We start from the raw sequence: 19330 nt of genomic DNA on the forward strand, positions 1-19330 counted from the left end.
GACTTTCCACACAAATATTTACAAGAAAGAAATAATACCTGTCCAAAAAGAGTTATTACCCCCAAAAGACCAACACCACCTCCAAAATAAGCTCAAAGCCCTCCTGCCAAAAATAAAATCAATGAAAGAATAACCCCGCAACAACAAACAAAGAAGAATAAAACAACCAAAAACGATTAAAATGAAGAAATGATACGGAAAATAAACCATAACTGTGAGCTGAAGAAGAAAAGAAGAACCCCGTCTCCCACAGGTAAACGTCTGTGTTGTTCCCGTCACTCAGTGGGTGGTGTTGGTGATGAAGAGGTCTGTCTGGTGCCGGGTGGGGTTCAGGTCGGATCCCACTAAAACATTTCTTTATGGATCTGAGAGGAAACAGCACAGAGACACCAGTCTAAACCAAGCCAAGGGTGTCCACATACTTTTGTCCACGTTGTGTATCCTCCTCTTCCTCTCCTCATCCCTCTCATCCTCCTCTTCCTCTCCTCATCCCTCTCATCCCTCTCTTCCTCTCCTCATCCTCATCCTCCTCATCCCTCTCATCCTCCTCCTCCTCCTCTCCTCATCCCTCTCATCCTCCTCTTCCTCTCCTCATCCCTCTCATCCTCCTCTTCCTCTCCTCATCCCTCTCATCCTCCTCTTCCTCCCCTCATCCCTCTCATCCTCCTCTTCCTCTCCTCATCCCTCTCATCCTCCTCTTCCTCTCCTCATCCCTCTCATCCTCCTCTCCTCTCCTCATCCCTCTCATCCTCCTCTTCCTCTCCTCATCCCTCTCATCCTCCTCTTCCTCCCCTCATCCCTCTCATCCTCCTCTTCCTCTCCTCATCCCTCTCATCCTCCTCTTCCTCTCCTCATCCCTCTCATCCTCCTCTTCCCCCTTCCCTCTCATCCTCCTCCCTCTCCTCATCCCTCCATCCTTCCTCCCCTCATCCCTCTCATCCTCCTCTTCCTCCCCTCTCCCTCCATCCTCCTCTTCCTCTCCTCATCCCTCTCATCCTCCTCCTCTCCTCTTCTCATCCTCTCCTCATCCTCCTCCTCCTCCCTCTCCTCATCCCTCTCATCCTCCTCTTCCTCTCCTCATCCCTCTCATCCTCCTCCCTCTCCCTCTCATCCTCATCCCTCTCATCCTCCTCTTCCTCTCCTCATCCCTCTCATCCTCCTCTTCCTCTCCTCATCCCTCTCATTCCTCTCCTCTCCCTCATCCTCCTCCTCATCCCTCCCTCATCCTCCTCTTCCTCTCCTCATCCCTCTCATCCTCCTCTTCCTCCCTCATCCCTATCCTCCTCTTCCTCCCCTCATCCCTTCATCCTCCTCTTCCTCTAATCATCCCTTGCTCCTCCTTTTCTCCCCTCATCCTGTCATCCTTCTTCCTCCCCTTTTTTTCTCTCATCCTCTCTTCCTCTCTGAATATATTTTTTGCTTCCTTTTCTCCAGCCTGTAGAGCTCCCTTTTTTTCTCACACACTCTCACACACACACACACACACACACACACACACACACACACACACACACACACACACACACACACACACACACACACAGTACACACACAGACAGAGTCAGTAGAGAGAGACAGAGAGTCTATGTTACCAGTGTCAAAGGAACCTCCTTGTCTTTATGAGCATCAGTCTCACTCTCTCTCTCTCTCTGTCTCTCTCTCTCTCTCTCTCTCTCTCTCTCTCTCTCTCTCTCTCTCTCTCTCTCTCTCTCTCTCTCTCTCTCTCTCTCTCTCTCTCTCTCTCTCTCTCTCTCTCTCTCTCTTCTCTCTCTCTCTCTCTCTCTCTCTCTCTCTCTCTCTCTCTCTCTCTGTCTCTCTTCTCTCTCTCTTTATCTCTCTCTTTATCTCTCTCTCTATGTCTCTCTCTCTCTCTCTCTCTCTCTCTCTCTCTCTCTCTCTCTCTCTCTCTCTCTCTCTCTCTCTCTCTCTCTCTCTCTCTCTCTCTCTCTCTCTCTCTCTCTTTCTCTCTCTCTCTCTCTCTCTCTCTCTCTCTCTCTCTCTCTCTCTCTCTTTATCTCTCTCTCTCTCTCTCTCTCTCTCTCTCTCTTTCTCTCTCTCTCTCTCTCTCTCTCTCTCTCTCTCTCTCTCTCTCTCTCTCTCTCTCTCTCTCTCTCTCTCTCTCTCTCTCTCTCTCTCTCTCTCTCTCTCTCTCTGTCTCTCTCTCTCTCTCTCTCTGTCTCTCTCTCTCTCTCTCTCTCTCTCTCTCTCTTTATCTCTCTCAGTCAGTCAGTCAGTCAGTGAGTGAGAGAGAGGGAGAGAGAGAGCAGAGCCCTCAGTCAGGTGAGCTGGTGTCTGTTAACCTGTCCTCCTCCTCTCCTCCTCCTCTCCTCCTCCTCCTCCTCCTCCTCTGTGCGGTGTTGGAGTAACCCACCTCTCAGTCCGTCTCTGCGTCTTTACGCGCGGAGCCTCCTGTTGGAGCAGAGCGCCTCTGGATACCTCCTCCTCCTCTCCTCTCTCCTCCTCCTCCTCCTCTCCTCCTCCATCCCTCCTCCTCCCCACCCTCAGGTGATGGAGGACGAGTTCCTCTCCAGCCTCCCGGTCGGGGACTCTGAGGCTGTGAACTCGACGGAGGATCCCGGCTGGTGGTCGTCCTCTGACGGGGTGGTGCGCTGCGTCATGACCTCGGTGTACATCCTGATCATCACCGTGGGTCTGCTGGGGAACATCACTCTGGTGAAGATCTTCATCACCAACAGCGCCATGAGGAGCGTCCCCAACATCTTCATCTCCAGCCTGGCCGCCGGGGACCTCCTGCTGCTGCTCACCTGCGTGCCGGTGGACGCGTTCCGGTACTTCTCTGAGGAGTGGGTGTTCGGGCAGGCGGCCTGCAAGCTCATCCCCGTCATCCAGCTCACCTCTGTCGGCGTGTCGGTGTTCACTCTGACGGCCCTCAGCGCGGACAGGTAGGACCAGGTGTCCTCACCTCCACCTCCACCTCCACCTCCACCTCCACATCTTCTATAATGTTCCTTTAGCCCTACCTGTCACAGTTCTTCCTCCATACTCCCTGTCTCACTCTCTCACTCACCTAATCAGCTTCATGCAGGTCACCTGTTCTCACCTCCACCTCCACAATGTTCCTTTCATATTGTGTTCATTCATTCATTCATCAGCAGCTCTTCTTCTTCTCATCATAATGGTATAATTGAGTGTAAAGTCCTCAACAAGTGACCTGATCCATAGTTTTACACCACATTCTAATACTCTAAACCATAGAGTATTATTATTATTATTATTATTATTATTATTATTATTTATTTCAGTTATTGTTGTTTTTTCTACTGTTTTTTTTATTGCTTATTTATAATACTTTTTTTTTTATTTTTCATTTTTTATTTTTTATTTTTTAGCTTGTCATTACATTACATTACATTACATTACATTACATTACAGTCATGTAGCAGACGCTTTTATCCAAAGCGACTTACAGGAAGTGTATTCAACATAGGTATTCAAGAGAACTACTAGTCACCAGAAGTCATAAGTGCATCTCCTTTCTTAAACAAGCATCTTAAAGCATAAACCAGAGCAAAAGTACAGTGCAGAGGCAGATTACTACGAAAACAATAATTGCAACAGACTAATACGAATATAATAAGTGCTACAAACTACTACGAATAGGATAAGTGCAGTAAACTGATACAATAAGTGCACAACTGTAAGTGCAACAACTCATATTGTGTTCAATCATTCATTCATCAGCAGCTCTTCTTCTTCTCATCATAATGATATAATTGAGAGTAAAGTCCTCAACAAGTGACCTGATCCATAGTTTTACACCACATTCTAGTACTCTAAACCATAGAGTATTATTATTATTATTATTATTATCATTATTTCAGTTATTGTTGTTTTTTCTACTGTTTTTTTTATTGCTTATTTATAATACTTGTTTTGTATCTTGTCTTCTTCTACTATGTCTCTTGTGTGCACTTTACTCTCCGCTGTTGTAACCTGCAAATGTCCCCGCTGCGGGACTAATAAAGGATTATCTTATCTTATCTTATCTTATCTTATCTTATCTTATCTTATCTTATCTTATCTTATCTTATCTTATCTTATCATACTGTTGAGTGTAAAGTCCTCAACAAGTGAGGATAAATGATGTGTCCGCAGTTTGACTGGCATTAATGCTCACCACTGTTTCAGTATCTGGTCTGGGAACAGATGCTTGAGATGAATTTATGAAACACTGCAACTGAAATTATCACACACGTCTGTTATTTTGTTTCTATGTTGGAATTGAAAACTTCCTTTTGTCTGTCTTCCGAGTCTGCGGGGGAAATATTTTAATATGCAAGTTGTATGTATTGTTCAAGCTCTGTGTTTATATTCTCACCTGACTACAGCTACACTAAAATGAAATCAACCAGATGGTTTGATCCTAATGCTCTAAACCATAGGAACCATAAATATCTGTACATAAGCAGGTGTTTTTTATTGACCAGAGTATTTTTGCTCCTAAACTTCCTCCTCCACTGATCTCAGATGCTCATTATTCCTATAAATGTCATTTAATGTAATTTCATCCTCTCTGCTCTCTGAGTATTTCTAATGGATGCCACTTTATACTTCTGCTCCTCGACATTTACTGTATCGTACTGTTAACTCCTGACCCGCTCCATTTATTAGTCCGTCTATTATTTGACATAGTAACCTGATAATATTCTTATTAAATATGATGCATGTGTTACAGAAGAAGCTGCACAACAATTAAAATCAGCTGCATTTAAATGTTCTATTTTATTATTAACATTATTATTATTATTATTATTATTATTATTATATGTAGATTTAAAGATGCAACAAGTTTATTTTTTAAATATAATATTTTAGTGCTTTGTAGATTAATAATGACAATTTCTGGTTAGCTGTGTCGTAAAGAAAATCAGTTTTTTATCGATCAGTGTCTGGTGTTGATTGTTTCCTTTGCTGAGTTTACTCGGATACTTTTTTAGCAGTACTTTTACTTGTAAAGGAGTGTTTTTACACTGTGATACTTGTTCTCACAGAGTTCTTCGTCCACCACTGAATGCTATATTCATATCATATTGTGTATATAAAGAGCTTCTCTGTTCCCTGTGTGGTGAACCTCTCTGTTATCTCCAAACATCTTCTGAACTGTGATCACCATGATGAACTGATTAACACCTCATGTTCTCACTGTGAGAAGATATTCTATCAGATGACTGTGTGATGAGTCTGTGATGAGTCTGTGATGCTGCAGACGAAGAGTCTCTGGAGTCTTCCTCGTTCTATGCAGCGTGATCACGGTGAGAAGATGAGATAGTGAAGGAGTGAACTAAAGAGAGAAAAGAGAGAAAAGAAAACAATAGAAGACAATGGAGCAGAGTGTAACTCAATAACACATTGTTGTAGGAGATGATTTCATATTTTCATCTCTACAATCTGACAGAAAACAGAAGTTGTGTTTGTGTTTTTACTTCTGTTCTTGTGAGGAACAGTTTTTTGGAAACTAAACACGTTGTTGAAGATGAAGACGTGTGGACGTTGTTATAAGAGAAGACATTTCTGTTTAGTGAGGGCGTCTTGGAAAGTGGAGACATTGTGGAAAGCCTTTCTTTAGGGTTGGGGTTATCTGAAAAAAGTGAGCACATTTTTGGGGAAATTGGAACAATTTAGAAAGACGGATTGATTTTACAAATTTCGTGCATTTTTGAAAAGTGTGATGACATATTTAAGAAAGTTAGACAGGACATTTGAAAAGAAAGATGTAACGCTGTCATCAGAAAATCCAGACATTTTTGTAAAGTCAACATATTTTTGGATAGTCAGAATAGTTTGGGTAAGTAGGGACGTTTCAGAATATTTGAAATGATAGAAGTGAAGATATCTTTAGAAATCAGGGACAGTGAGGAAAGAGAAGACCATTTTTTGAAAGTTGGGACACCTTTGGACAGTAGAGACATTCTTTTGAATATCAGATCATTTTTATAATTTAGGACAAATTTGAAAAGATAGAAGTGAGGATATTTATCTGAAAATATGGAGAGTTTCGGGCAGGGAGAACATTTTTACAAAGGTTAAGACAGTTTTGGAAATTTAGTCAGGACATTTGATAAGATGGAAGGGACACCTTTAGAAAATAGGGACAGTGGGGACATTTTTGGAAAATTAGGCACAATTGAAAAGATGTAAGTGAGGTTGTATTTTAGAAAATACGGACCGTTTTTGGAAAGTTAGTCAGGACATTTGAAAAGATTGAATTGCAGATAGCTTTATGAAATAAGGACAGTGGGGACATTTTTGGAACGACTGATGTTTGCCGTTAGTTTGGCACAATTGAAAAAGATAGAAGTGAAGAAAGTTTTTCACAAACTAGGGTGAGTTTTGGACAATGAGGACATTTTTCTAGAAAGTTAGGAGAGTTTTAGATGTCAGGACACTTTTGGGAAGTTATTCAGGACATTTGGAAAATACAAAAGTGATGATATCTTTAGAATATGGGGACAGCGGGGACATTTTTGGACAGTAAGGCCATCTTTTTGAATGTCAGGTCATTTGTAGCAGTTATGATACATTTTAAAAGACGTAAAAGAGGATATTTAATTAACATATAGAGAGAGTTTTGGACAGTGAGGACATCGTTTACCATCCACACGTCTTCACTGGGCCTTTTAAGGGTTAATGAATCTTTTTATGGATTATAATGTTATAATAAACCACAGTTTGCTTTATTTCTACGAGGGTCCTCACATGAATAGTGATGCAGCTCACTAAAGCCACCGAACATGAATTATTTATAATCTCCATCATGTTTAAAGACCTCAGTCTGTCCAACTGAGCCCAGTCATTCAGGGTTTAACTGCTGATACACGGTGTGTGTGTGTGTGTGTGTGTGTGTGTGTGTGTGTGTGTGTGTGTGTGTGTGTGTGTGTGTGTGTGTGTGTGTGTGTGTGTGTGTGTGTGTGTGTGTGTGTGTCAGACAGGATGAGGGAGAGATGAAATGATTGTGATGAAACACATGATGACAGAACGATGAGAGATGATTTAAAATTGAGAAATTGAATTTGATCAAAAGAAAGAAACAGGGAGTGAGAAAGAGGATGAAGACGAGGTGGTTATTATATTAATTATACTAAAAATACACCAAGAATTATAATATTTTTGAGTGTTTCATTCATGATGGCTAGAATAAAAAAAGAGTGGCAGCAGAATCTAAAGCTAGAAACGGTTTCATCGGATGTTTTTCAGAGTTTTCAGCCGGTGGATGTTGCAGGAGGAGAAGCTGTTTTTAACACATGGTGTTACAGGTTGGGTTTCAGTGAAGGTGGAGGTCACATGGATGTGTATGCATCAGTGTGTGAATTTATGAATGAACTGGAGTCAGAGCACGGCGTTGTGATGGCGAGTTACAGACTTCACACCAACGTTTGTGTTTGGAGGAGAAGTTCTGCTCATGAGGAAGAAATGAGAACGACAGGATGACAGAAGAGACGCCGGCTGTAGATCCTCCGTCAGCCGAACCTCCGTCAGCTGAACTCTTTAGCTCTCTCTCTGGGTGGCCTGCAGACAGAAACAAGTCGGCGTCTGACACCCGACAAACACTTAAGATGCACGGAGGTTCCTGAAGCCCCCCCGAGGTGAATGTGTGATCGTCATTAACTCCAAACCGGTGATCATGTGAAAACAGACCGAAGCGCTCTGATGACGCACGGCGCGCCTCACCCTTAACGAGCAATCAACAGGCCGATTCTTCACCCTTTAATCCAAGGTCAGTCCTGTGTGGAGACGGTCAGAAGGAACGCCGGAGTGTGTTTGTGTTGTGACGTAAAGCGGAGCTGACAGAACGGTTCTCCCTCAGGGCGCCGCGCGGAACCGGCCTTCTGAGGTGAAATCTGATTTGGCCGCATCCTTTGAAAAACAGAGAAACGGCTGTAACATCCAATAAAGCAAACACATAACACCGCGGGTGTGCATCAGAGACATTTTGGATTCTCAAATAAGGCCGATAACACGGTTATAAAGTCATACGAGCTTAATGCAACGAGCAAGACGTTTATTTTTATAGAGGGGAAGAGTTCAGTAAGCGGGGGACTTATTAGTGGCAGTAACTGGATATGATAATATGGGAACGTTATGTTGTCTTTCTGGGTTCCATATAACAAGCTGACTACTATCAAAGCACATCTTAGTGCCTGGGTGTCCTTCACATATCTTCATAATCATAATCATAATCATATCTATAACAGTTCACATTTCACTCTTGGTGGGAACGTTGTTACCTAAACTTTAAAGTAATCTTGTCAAAAACAGACAATTTGTGTTCCTGTACCAGAAACCTGTCATGACACTGTGTCGTACAACAACATGAATCCTTCTCGTTTGGTTGAGCAGCTCAGCAGTCCGTTGTGTGTCCGGTTGTTCGTATGTTGGTTAGAAATGAACAGGAAGTGGAAAAACTGTATGAATTGAAAATATGTTCCACCTCTGCTGAATGAGAAGATTCAGAGTCAAACATGTCGAGTCAGCTGACACTCACAGCTGGGATGACGTGATGTGAATGTCACACATTTCACATGAATCCAACAGAAGAACTTGCTGCATGTTTCTCTCCAGCTGACTGCAGATCAGAGATGAAGTGACTGCAGAGGAGCCTCTGGGGCGAGAGACTGTTAAAATCAGAGAGAGAGGGAATACTGGAGCAGTTGTTTTATCTGTAGTCTCCGTCAGCCTTCAGGTGGATTCTGGGAGAAACAGAGTGACTCAACCTTTATATGAACATTAATATCTGTTGAAGCAGAAACATCTGGACTCTCCTCAAACTGAGCTTTAGATAAACACTGAGGGTTTTATCAGTAAAGTGGTGAAATACTTAGTTAGGTTTAGAACAGATGGTTGTTTAGGTGAAGATAAGTACAGAAGTGCTGATACTGAAGTATGTACGATACGTGATCAATAAATCACACGGAGAATCAACAGATGTCTGCTGGAGGAAAGACATCTCATCCACCTCCCCTCCATCTTTCTCTTTCTTTTCAGTTGTAGATGCACAAATGTAAATGCTTGTTATTCATTATTGTAATCATGATGTGTGTGTGTATTGAAATGTTGAGAAATCAACCAAACTCACCAAGACAGAGACAGAAAGAGAGACCATGCAGCTACCAGTGAAACTCAGGTTACTGTGTGTGTGTGTGTGTGTGTGTGTGTGTGTGTGTGTGTGTGTGTGTGTGTGTGTGTGTGTGTGTGTGTGTGTGTGTGTGTGTGTGTGTGCTTCCTGCAGTAAAGGTAAAGTTCAGTACATTATGTGTCCTTCATGGGAGAGGATCTAACCAAAGGACCAAACGTACACACTGTTTCATCTGAGAGCAGGACAACTGGTGTTTAAGTGTTTTCTGCTCATTGGTCAGAGCCTGATGTGACACAGCTGGTCTGGGATCAGATTGTGTTCGTGGCTGTCAGCTGGAAACAGGAAACACCTCCTCTGATGTTAAAGTTTGAACCTTTTAGTGACATCGCCGTGTTTCCTCTGGTGACACCGGACCACACAGTGTTACTGGACTCTGGCTGCAGTAAGTGTCTCTGTCACGGCTCTCCTGAGGACAGAGTCCTGCTTCCAGAGGATAAGTGAATGAGGAGTTTTAATTCCCTGAAGCTGCAGAGCTCGGAGGCACCGGTCTCGTGTTCAGTCTGTTTACCGACAGGCAGCGACGTCTTCCTCCTCAAAGGATGTCACATCAGACCCCGTTAACGGGAAGCTCATTTCCTGACCGCACAGCTGTGATCCGGCTGTGGTTCTGGACCTGATGGCTCTCTAACGAGCCCCTAACGAGACGTTAGCTGCCCTGAAAGTCCTCCACAAGCTCAACGAGGCTCATGGGTAATGAGCGTAATCATTGGAGTGGTTACTGGAGCCCCGATCACTTCCTGTCACGATGATGAACACAAACACTGAACTGGCTGTATGAGGAAACATAAAAACACACTGAGTGTTGTCCTCGCTGTCTGATTATTTCAGAACAGGCCTCTCAGTAACGTCAGAAGTGGACGTTGTCATCTTGACGTTTTGAAGCCTTGAGTTCGCCGTCTCAGAATACAGTCATCGCCATTTTTTGCAACCAGTGAACAGGAAGTGACCATATATGGACTGAGGAGGAGTGACGTAGAGACGCCGTATACGTCTCTGGTGTGGACCTGTCAATCAGTGTGTAGCCCCGCCCTAAAGCATACTGGTGTCTTAAAGCTGCATTCTCTCTCCTGTCCACCAGGGGGCGACTCCTCTGGTTGTATAGAAGTCTATGAGAAAATGACTCTACTTCTCTCTTGATTTATTCCCTCAGTAAACATTGTAAACATGAGTTTATGGTCTCAATCTCTAGTTTCAAGTCTTCTTCAATACAGCATGATGTTCATTTAGTAAATGATGCTCCATTTAGAGTCAAACAGACTCTAAATGGAACACTGGTTGCAACAGTGGTTGAAAAAAAAGTTGAAACAGAGCTTTGAAAGTCCGTCCACAAACCAATGAGTGACGTCATGATGGCTATGTCCACTTCTTATGTACAGTTTATGGTTTTAACAAAATGTCCTCTTCAAAATTCATCAAATCCATTAAACCAGATTGATTTTATGAGTCAATATGTCACGTTCCAATAGTTAGGGTTAGAGGTAAGGGTTGGTCCAGGTTCAGGAACCGTAGCCAAACAGAATACAAACAATAAGACAGATATCTATGATGGGAGAAACACTAATATCTAACCTGATGGTCAGCCAACCTGTCTGCCAAAAACATTTTTACATTTTGAAATGTGAGATTTCTTTCCAGTGTGTCTTGACAGCAGGAGTTCTTCAGAGGAAATGCACTCTGCTGCTCTGCTTTTAGGAGTGGTGGTGATGCGTAAACAAGGCTTATTCTAAAAGGTAAAGGGGGGGTCAGAGGAGCTGGAGAAAGAGAAAGTCCAGAAGTAGAATGAGTAAGAAAGGTAATTAGACTAAAGGAGGGACAGAAGTAGAGATTGGACGGGATGTGATTGGAAAGCTAGAAAGCAATGAAATGAAGTTTCTCCTGCAAGCTACACAAATACATAAAATAGTTATCATCAGTTTCCTTCCTCCTCTTTCCATCCTGAAGGTTCTCCTCCTGAGTTCAGTGTTATGCCTCCATTCTCTGGTTTTCTTTGCCCCCCCGCTGAGTGTTCATCCGGTCAGAAGCTTTATGTTTTCAGGTTGTCTGTTCGACTACATGTCCAGTCAACTCCCATGAGCATTATCTCAGGAACACCTGGAGGGAACGTCTTCAAATGTGGCACACACGTCCCCCTGGACTCAAAGATGAACTGATACGAATGTCTTTGGCCATAACTTAAGAATGAATACGCTCATTATGACAATTTCAAACTAATATCTAAAAGGATAAAATGATGGACATGGATGTAAACTGAAGCTACACTTGTTGACTTGTTGTCTCAGTCCTGATGTCCACAGGTTGACTCATGAGTCACCGGCCTCAGGGTTCTATCAGAGGCTAGATAATTACATTCTCCTCATACTGAGAGCATTGCCGGCACTCTAAACCACAATTAAGGCCCGGTGACAAAGCCTTTTCATGTTTTCTTTCCCCTTAAAAACCCAACTTTCTCTGGACAGCACCACATCGGTAGCTATGGTAACAGATGTTGATGTTGGTGGAGCCTTTAAACGGAAAGCCTCAGAGGAGCTGCAGCCTGTGGCTGGATGAAGACATTTGAACTTAAAGAGGTGAGATATCTGTGTCATGTACAAGGCCACCACAAAGAGAGGACGTTAACCATGAGAGTGTTTATTTAGTCCAGTTTAAGCTCATCAGACATAAGCTCCAGCGTACGGCAGGAAGCCAATGTTTTCTCTGATGCAGGACTTCCTGTTTCGGACACTGAAACACTGTCACTTCTTGATTCACGATAAATCTTGACTCATTCTTCACTTGTAGATACAAACATAGAAATCTACCAGATTTTTCTCCTCCATTCACATCATTCTTACCATCACATGGATCCTGTTGGTTTACACCTCATGGTCTATCACTCACTGAGTTATTCAACATGCTGTTTTACTGCAACTGTTTCAGTCTGGGGGAAATGCAGAAGCCCAGGCTGCACTGAAGCTCTGCTCACTGGGTTTAGAGGCAACAAATGGTAGAGAAGACAAACTGAAACCAAGATAGACTAGCATCCTCTGTTCTGTTGTGTTTTCAGCCAAAACTATTGTCCTCACTTCTTTTAGAAAAAGGCGATTTGGCCTCTTAAACAATGTGTCAAACAGTGATTCTCTGGTAGATGTTAGCTGTGGACAGAGTCAGGCTAGCCATTTCCCCTTATTCCCAGTCTCTATGCTAAGCTAAGCTGACAACTGCTGGCTTAGCTTGGTAGTTAGCGAACAGACATGAGAGTGGCAGCAGTCTAAGAATCCAAACATCAAACAGAAAATGATTGAGCGTATTACCAAAATGTCAAGCGTCTCTTCGTTAAGACCTTTACTTGAGTATTTATTACCCATAACTTCCTGTTTTCTGCTTCAGCACCACGGACAGCGACATGGATTCATCAACACAAACACACTTTATACTGCAGAGATATGAACATAGACTGTAGGTGTAACCAGCAAAACACCTTAATGTCTGTAAACTCGTATCTCATATTCATAAACTACTTTATGACCTTTATACAAACCTCGTAAAGAAACAAGTGAAGTATTAAAAGCATTATGAAGAAACAAAGGTTGAATATCCTGTAAACTATTTGATTTGGCTGCTAAATATTACAGAAATGTAGATTTTTTCTAAATGAAACTAAAAACTAATTGTCTTCTTAGTAAAATCCCCAGACATGTAAATAGTTTGCCTGCGCTGAGGTTACAAGGTTACATTTTAGTTTCTGCTTCCCTGCGGTAAGCTGCAGCCTGAACGCACCACTCACATTGAAATAAATGAAAGAACAAAAGATTGTTAATCACACAGTTCACAACAGCAGCTGAATTTAATTTTCTGATTACTGCCACGACGATGAACACTATGGTGCATAAATCTCAAACCATTTGATTATTTGATAAAATCTTAATCAAATTCACTGTCTGATTAAGTTACAATTAGCCAGTCATTCAGTCAGTTTATGTGATAACAGTTGTGATGGATAGTCTGGACAGCTAATGATGAAATGGAAATATGAAAAAGCATTTAGCTTTTTGAGTTTTGTGCATTAATAGTTTCATTTCCTCTCTCACTGCTCACCAGCATCCTGCTACAGCATATATAAAACATACTTTCTCTCTTTCTCATGTAGGACTAAACCTTTTTGGTCTAGATTGTCACTGTGGATGAAAAGCAGTAAAAGTGTAAAGTTGTGTGTGTGTGTGTGTGAGAGAGAGAGAGAGAGAGAGAGAGAGGCTGAATGAATGTGAAGCAGTAGGTGTCAGCTTTCCCTGAATAAATAAAAGGTTTAGAAAACATTGAAGGAGGGATGAATCCAGCAGGTGTGATGAATAGAACTCTCTGAAGGTGAACCTTTTAACGTGTTTTCTTTGTCTTCCATGAAACGCTCAATGTCTTTGTGTTTCTGTGATGTTTTCATCGCCGACATGAATCATCTAATTAAAACTGAAGCAATCTGCCTGTCCTTCAATTTCCTCCACAACCGTTGATCCGATCCACTTCACCGTTGGAGGATGTTTAGCTGAGGACTAAAGGATGTTCAGTGGTGAATGTGAGCTCCTCAGATCTACGGGGAACACTGCATTTCATAGTACTTATGAAATGCTGAACTGGAGGCTTTAAAACGTCCACAAACCAACGGGTGAGGTCACGGTGACTTCTTGTCTTTACAGCCTATGAAACAGTTCTGTCTTATATCTGAATGAAAGGTGTACATGAGCTGCTCATGAGTTTTTTGTTTAATCAGAGCTAGCTGTCAGTCCATAGGTTCACATAGTTTTTCTGTATTCTGACTCTCAAGTTGTCAAAATAAACTACAGTGTGTTGTAACCAGCAACGCCTGTTGCTACGGATACGGCTTAACGGCTTCACCAGCGGACGTCCTATCAGCAGGAGCCGTTTGTTAAGTTAATGCTTCTGTCTGAAGGCTGGATCCGTGGATCAGCTGTGATTTGTGTCTGTGATTCAGGATATCTAACTTACCCTCAAACATACAAACTGTCTCATTTAGTCCCACATCAACATCTGACAAAGCCTCAAACACAAGAGGAAACAAAAGGGAATTAAATCAGTTAGAGATCAGTTTTCTGGGCAGTTCAAAGGAGAATGTTGATGGGACAAACAAACATAGGACCTTCACCCAGGAGACCTCTGTTCATGTCAACGTTGACTTATGTTACCTTACTTATGTTACGTAACTTACCTACGTAATGCGTAACCAGGTACTTTTTGTTGCCTAAAAGATTTAGTTAAAAAAACTGACTCGAGGTGAACGTAGAGAGTCATAGTTTGAAGCGTAGGGCCACTGTTGAAGCGTCTGTATTTGATGGGTTAGGAATGAGAATGTGTTGAAAATACTCATAATTAATCAACCTTGTTTACTAAAAGTGACATTTATATTCTGCTGCTTTGTTTTGCCAAATGTGCTTTGAGGGAAACTTAATCGCTGTCTGGATCATGTTCAGTTTTAACAGATACGTTTCCTCATTATGTTGATGAAAAAACTTCATTTAGTTTCTCTCAAAAAATATTTGCTACTGAAATTTGGTAGTATATAAATTTAATGTGTAGGAAACTGTTAAATAAGAGATCTGAAAAAGGATCGTATGATTATGACCTTTCTCGTATTAATGAGCTTAAAGTCATAATTTTGAGTCTAATTGTGTTCTTTAATTATTCCAAAAATCGAACTCTTGAATGTTGGAGGTGTTTTGGAAGCACAACTGTCGTTGATTTGATTGACAGTTTTTTTTACTTAGAATCTAACATAAAATAACTACGAACACAGTCATTTAAAGTTTATAATAATAATAATAATAATAATAATAATCTGTTAATAATATCAGTAATGTTTGAGAAAATAGAATGATCTGTTATCTGGAAAACTTTGCAGAATCGTCTGTTTAACATTCAGTCCAGCTGCAGTGTAGAGAAGGTTACAAATAGTAGAACTGAAGCGGCGATTTATTCTATTTGAAGGGACATCAGCACCATTATTCTGAACATTGGACAGATGCAGACGGATGATACTGGCCCTGGACGGAGGTACAATGCAGCCTTCCAGGTCATAACTCTCTGCCCACTGCTTACTGCAGTTGTCACTGACTACATATTGGTTTTTAGGGAACATTTAGTCGAAATACATCACATAAAAGCTGCATCAAAGGTCTTTTTTCAGTGTTTGTCTCTTCCCTGTTCCAACATGACAATGCCCCCCTGGATAAAACCAGCTTCATAATAAATGGTTTTCCCATTTAGGTGTGGAGTAACTTGACTTGAGTACACAGAGATCTCCACCCCTTTATGCAACCAGAAGTAGTGATAGAAGATAGAGCTAAGTCGGTACCAATACCAATGAAATTTCCATACCACGGTAAAAAATGTAAGTTAAACAATGAGTAATATAATGAAATATAGAATGAAAAAAATGAAAAAACATTTCATCCCTACAATTGTTTCACAGACTGTATGTAAGAAGTGGACGTAGTCAACGTGACGTAACCCATTGGTTTTTGGACTACGGTTTGAAGCCTCGGGTTCACCATTTTGGCCGTCGCCATCTTGTTTTTTTGCAACCAGAAGTGACACTAAAGGGTTTACAAAAATGTTAAAGATTAACTTTCATGAAGTGATAACATGGGTTAAAGGGTTAAAGTTGTGAAATGAAAACACGATCAACTCCCAGAAATGACAACTCTGTGGTAACGACCTGTCAATCAGTGTGTAGCCCCGCCCTAAAGCATCCCCTGCTTTATGGTCTGTTTGACTCTAAATGGAGCATCATTTACTAAATGAACATCATGCTGTATTGAAGAAGACTTGAAACTAGAGATTGAGACCATAAACTCATGTTTACAATGTTTACTGAACTTACATTAGTAAAGTACTCAAGTTATGAAACAAAACTATGGTAAAATCAGTGACTTTTGGCCACATAGTGTACTTCTACCAAGGCTGTGTGCTTCCAGACCCTCCTGCTTGGATAAATCTTCGTTGCCTCATTGTTGCTCATACATGCAGTAAATCACTGTTAATATTTGCTCCAGACTTTCCCCATAAAGTTACATTTGTAACAGAAAAACACCTGCATCAGCCTGGACCTTATGTGCAAAAATATACAGCATGGGAACAAGACGAGACATAAATAATCAATAACTTGTTACATCAATAAAACATAAGTGTCGTACAGGTTGATGAATAAAACACTGGACGGATCAGACCTCGCTGTGACCTTGTTTGTGTCTCCGAATAAAATACAGCAGGAAGAGAAAGACTTGTTTTTTTAAAGCGTAAGTCATTTAAATGTATTCTGAAGGAACACAAGATGTAAATACAAGATCCAGTCATGAAAGCAGCTCTGGAAACAGTCAGTTATATAAACACGTCTCTAAAACAAGCTTCACTAGATGGAAGAGGCTTCCTTCAATAATAACTTTGTAAACAGAGATAAAATCAGCATCATTCACACACCAGATGTGGTTTGAATGAAAAGATTCACTGTTACATGAGAATACTGTTGAACTTGATGTTGAATTAGTTTCAGTTGTCCTGGATCATTATTGAACTCTAAATATTGAGTTATTCTCTCTGCAGTCTGCTCAGTGGTCAGATTGAAGAGGTTTAAACTGATTTATTCCAACACGGCAGTTCATGAAGTAGTTACAAGATGCAATCTATTGGTTTTGTGTACAGTAACAAGAATTGTCTGTTTTTTTTTGTGGCAAGGAACGACTTTTTTTCAGGACGACATTACGTTAAAAACAAAAGTTATGTTTAACCAACTAAACCAACAGTTAGGTTTAAACAACTAAACCAACAGTTAGGTTTAGACAACTAAACCAACAGTTAGGTTTAGACAACTAAACCAACAGTTAGGTTTAGACAACTAAACCAACAGTTAGGTTTAGGCAACAAAACCAACAGTTAGGTTTAAACAACTAAACCAACAGTTAGGTTTAGACAACTAAACCAACAGTTAGGTTTAGACAACTAAACCAACAGTTAGGTTTAGTTTAGGTTTAGAACAACTAAACCAACAGTTAGGTTTAGACAACTAAACCAACAGTTAGGTTTAGACAACAAAACCAACAGTTAGGTTTAGACAACTAAACCAACAGTTAGGTTTAGACAACTAAACCAACAGTTAGGTTTAGGTTTTCTTTTTTTTGTCATCTACTTAGGTAAATAACAACAATAAGTAAATAGACTTTCTAAAAGATAAAAGCATCAGAGACCATTCACACATATAGAGTAGTCCTCTCACACCGGACTTACTTGTGAATGTCGCAGTGACGTATAAAATATATTTTATCTGTATTTTCTCCAGGAGCAGGTAACAAAAGAACAACATAGACCACCATTAACATTACATTACATTACATTACATTACAGTCATTTAGCAGACGCTTTTATCCAAAGCGACTTACAATCAGTAGTATATTACATATCATTAAAAGAGGAAACATCGAGAATAACATAATAAATTGTTTATTGTGTGACAGTCAATTCACCATTTCAAGGAATGTAGAATCAGATATAAATTGAACATATTCAATAAAATACTAGATTGTACAGTTGCAGACTGCTAAAGCCTGTAAATAAAACTAAGCATTTCAGAATGGCCTACAGGCGAAATCTTAAACTCTTACCTACTGTGGACATTTCTTTTCTGAAGCTACATGTAAACCTCATCGAACCACATCAGGAGAACAGATGGCTGCCACTCACGGTGTCCCTGTCCAGCCAAATCCATAATCTGCTAACCAGGAATTTAAAATGCAGCTCTATAATTACACATAAAGAATAATTATGGTCAGAGTGACAAAGTCCTATTGTTTCCTCTCTTTGTCCTCCAGCCTGCAGTCCTGAATGCGGCTGCAGTTTCTTATTAACTAACAAAGAATCTGGAGCGGTAAAATGAAAAATGATATTATTATTACATGATTTATATTCGGTTTCAGTCCAGAAAGTCTGAAATTATGGGTATGAAGGGTAATTTCTTAATGGTTTTCAATCTTTAATTAGCGTGGCAGCCCTTTGAGGTCGAATTGAATCTGTTTATTCATAGATCCATTTTGAAATGTAGCCAAACATCTCAGTGTGTGCTGCAGAAAAATGATATATTATAGTATAATATAATATGATATATAAACGTGCAGGGTTGTTTTGAAGTTTGCTCCAGCCTTCATTCCTTCAGCATCACATGGAGAAGACTTTTTCTTGGTATGGATGTGGGAGTTGGAAGGTCACAGGTAGTAGATGATGAGGGTTCAATGTCACTGCTGCACACCACAGCAATGCACCATGGGAGCTGACCTGTTCTGTAGGAGCAGCTGCAGAGCCGCTGAGTGTGTGTTTGAGGACGTTCATGTGGAATCATGCAAACAGCAAGTGTTAATACTCAGCAATAAGGCTGAAGAGTCTGTTATGTCCTGATGTTTGCTGATGATCACATATTTTATTCATCAGAAACGAGGACCACAAATGGCAGACACTCTGATGGAGCAGGTGGCACTTTATCTGAAGTCCATGATCAATAAACATGCTGATGGATGAGTCACACCAGCATTTCAATTAATTCACCTCAATTGACCCGCGGCAGCATGTGGATTCGTTTTATTTATTCATTTATTAGGACAAATCTCATTAATCAACATTTCTGTAAATGTCCAACCCAACTGCAGTCCTTTCTTAGGCCCAATGTTTTGAAGCATGCTGTTATTATATAGTGTCTGTAGCTATATTCACAGAAAGTACGCTACTGTCATTTATGTATAACCCATGTAATCAATTTGTTTATAATCCACTCAATCATGAGCAGGACAGGTGATGAAGTCTAAAGTCTGCTTAGAAAGGAGGTGGACAGGTGGGTCCAAAAACACAGGAATCAGAAATGAACGTTGCCTTATTTGCTTTGTAAATTCCGTCCTTAAGTAACACCACTTCCAGTTATTTTTACATAAAACCCCTAACTTTTCCTAAACTTAACAAAGGAGTTTTTCGGCCTGAATGCCAAAGTTGTTTGTGCAGATGCACTGATCTCTCGTGTTTTTGCTTTTGACATTTGTAGAGAAATGAAAAAAAATGATTTGTCTTTTGGTAATCTGTGCCAATTTGAGGTTTGAGTTCTACATGTAAATTTATAATAATAATAATAATCTTTATTTATATAGCACATTTCAT

At 40.8% G+C, this 19330-nt stretch overlaps 1 protein-coding gene across 1 annotated transcript in view; it reads left to right on the forward strand.

Moving 5' to 3' along the window:
• The first annotated feature begins 2508 nt into the window (after window positions 1–2508).
• nmbr (neuromedin B receptor) overlaps window positions 2509–19330 on the forward strand; it is a 33609-nt gene continuing 16787 nt past the window's right edge. The window contains exon 1 of the mRNA XM_054618564.1: window positions 2509–2903. Coding sequence (XP_054474539.1) covers window positions 2509–2903 — 395 coding nt within the window. The remainder of the gene's footprint in view (window positions 2904–19330) is intronic.

Source organism: Anoplopoma fimbria, chromosome 18 (assembly GCF_027596085.1).
Source record: "Anoplopoma fimbria isolate UVic2021 breed Golden Eagle Sablefish chromosome 18, Afim_UVic_2022, whole genome shotgun sequence".
Classification (NCBI taxonomy): Eukaryota; Metazoa; Chordata; class Actinopteri; order Perciformes; family Anoplopomatidae; genus Anoplopoma; species Anoplopoma fimbria.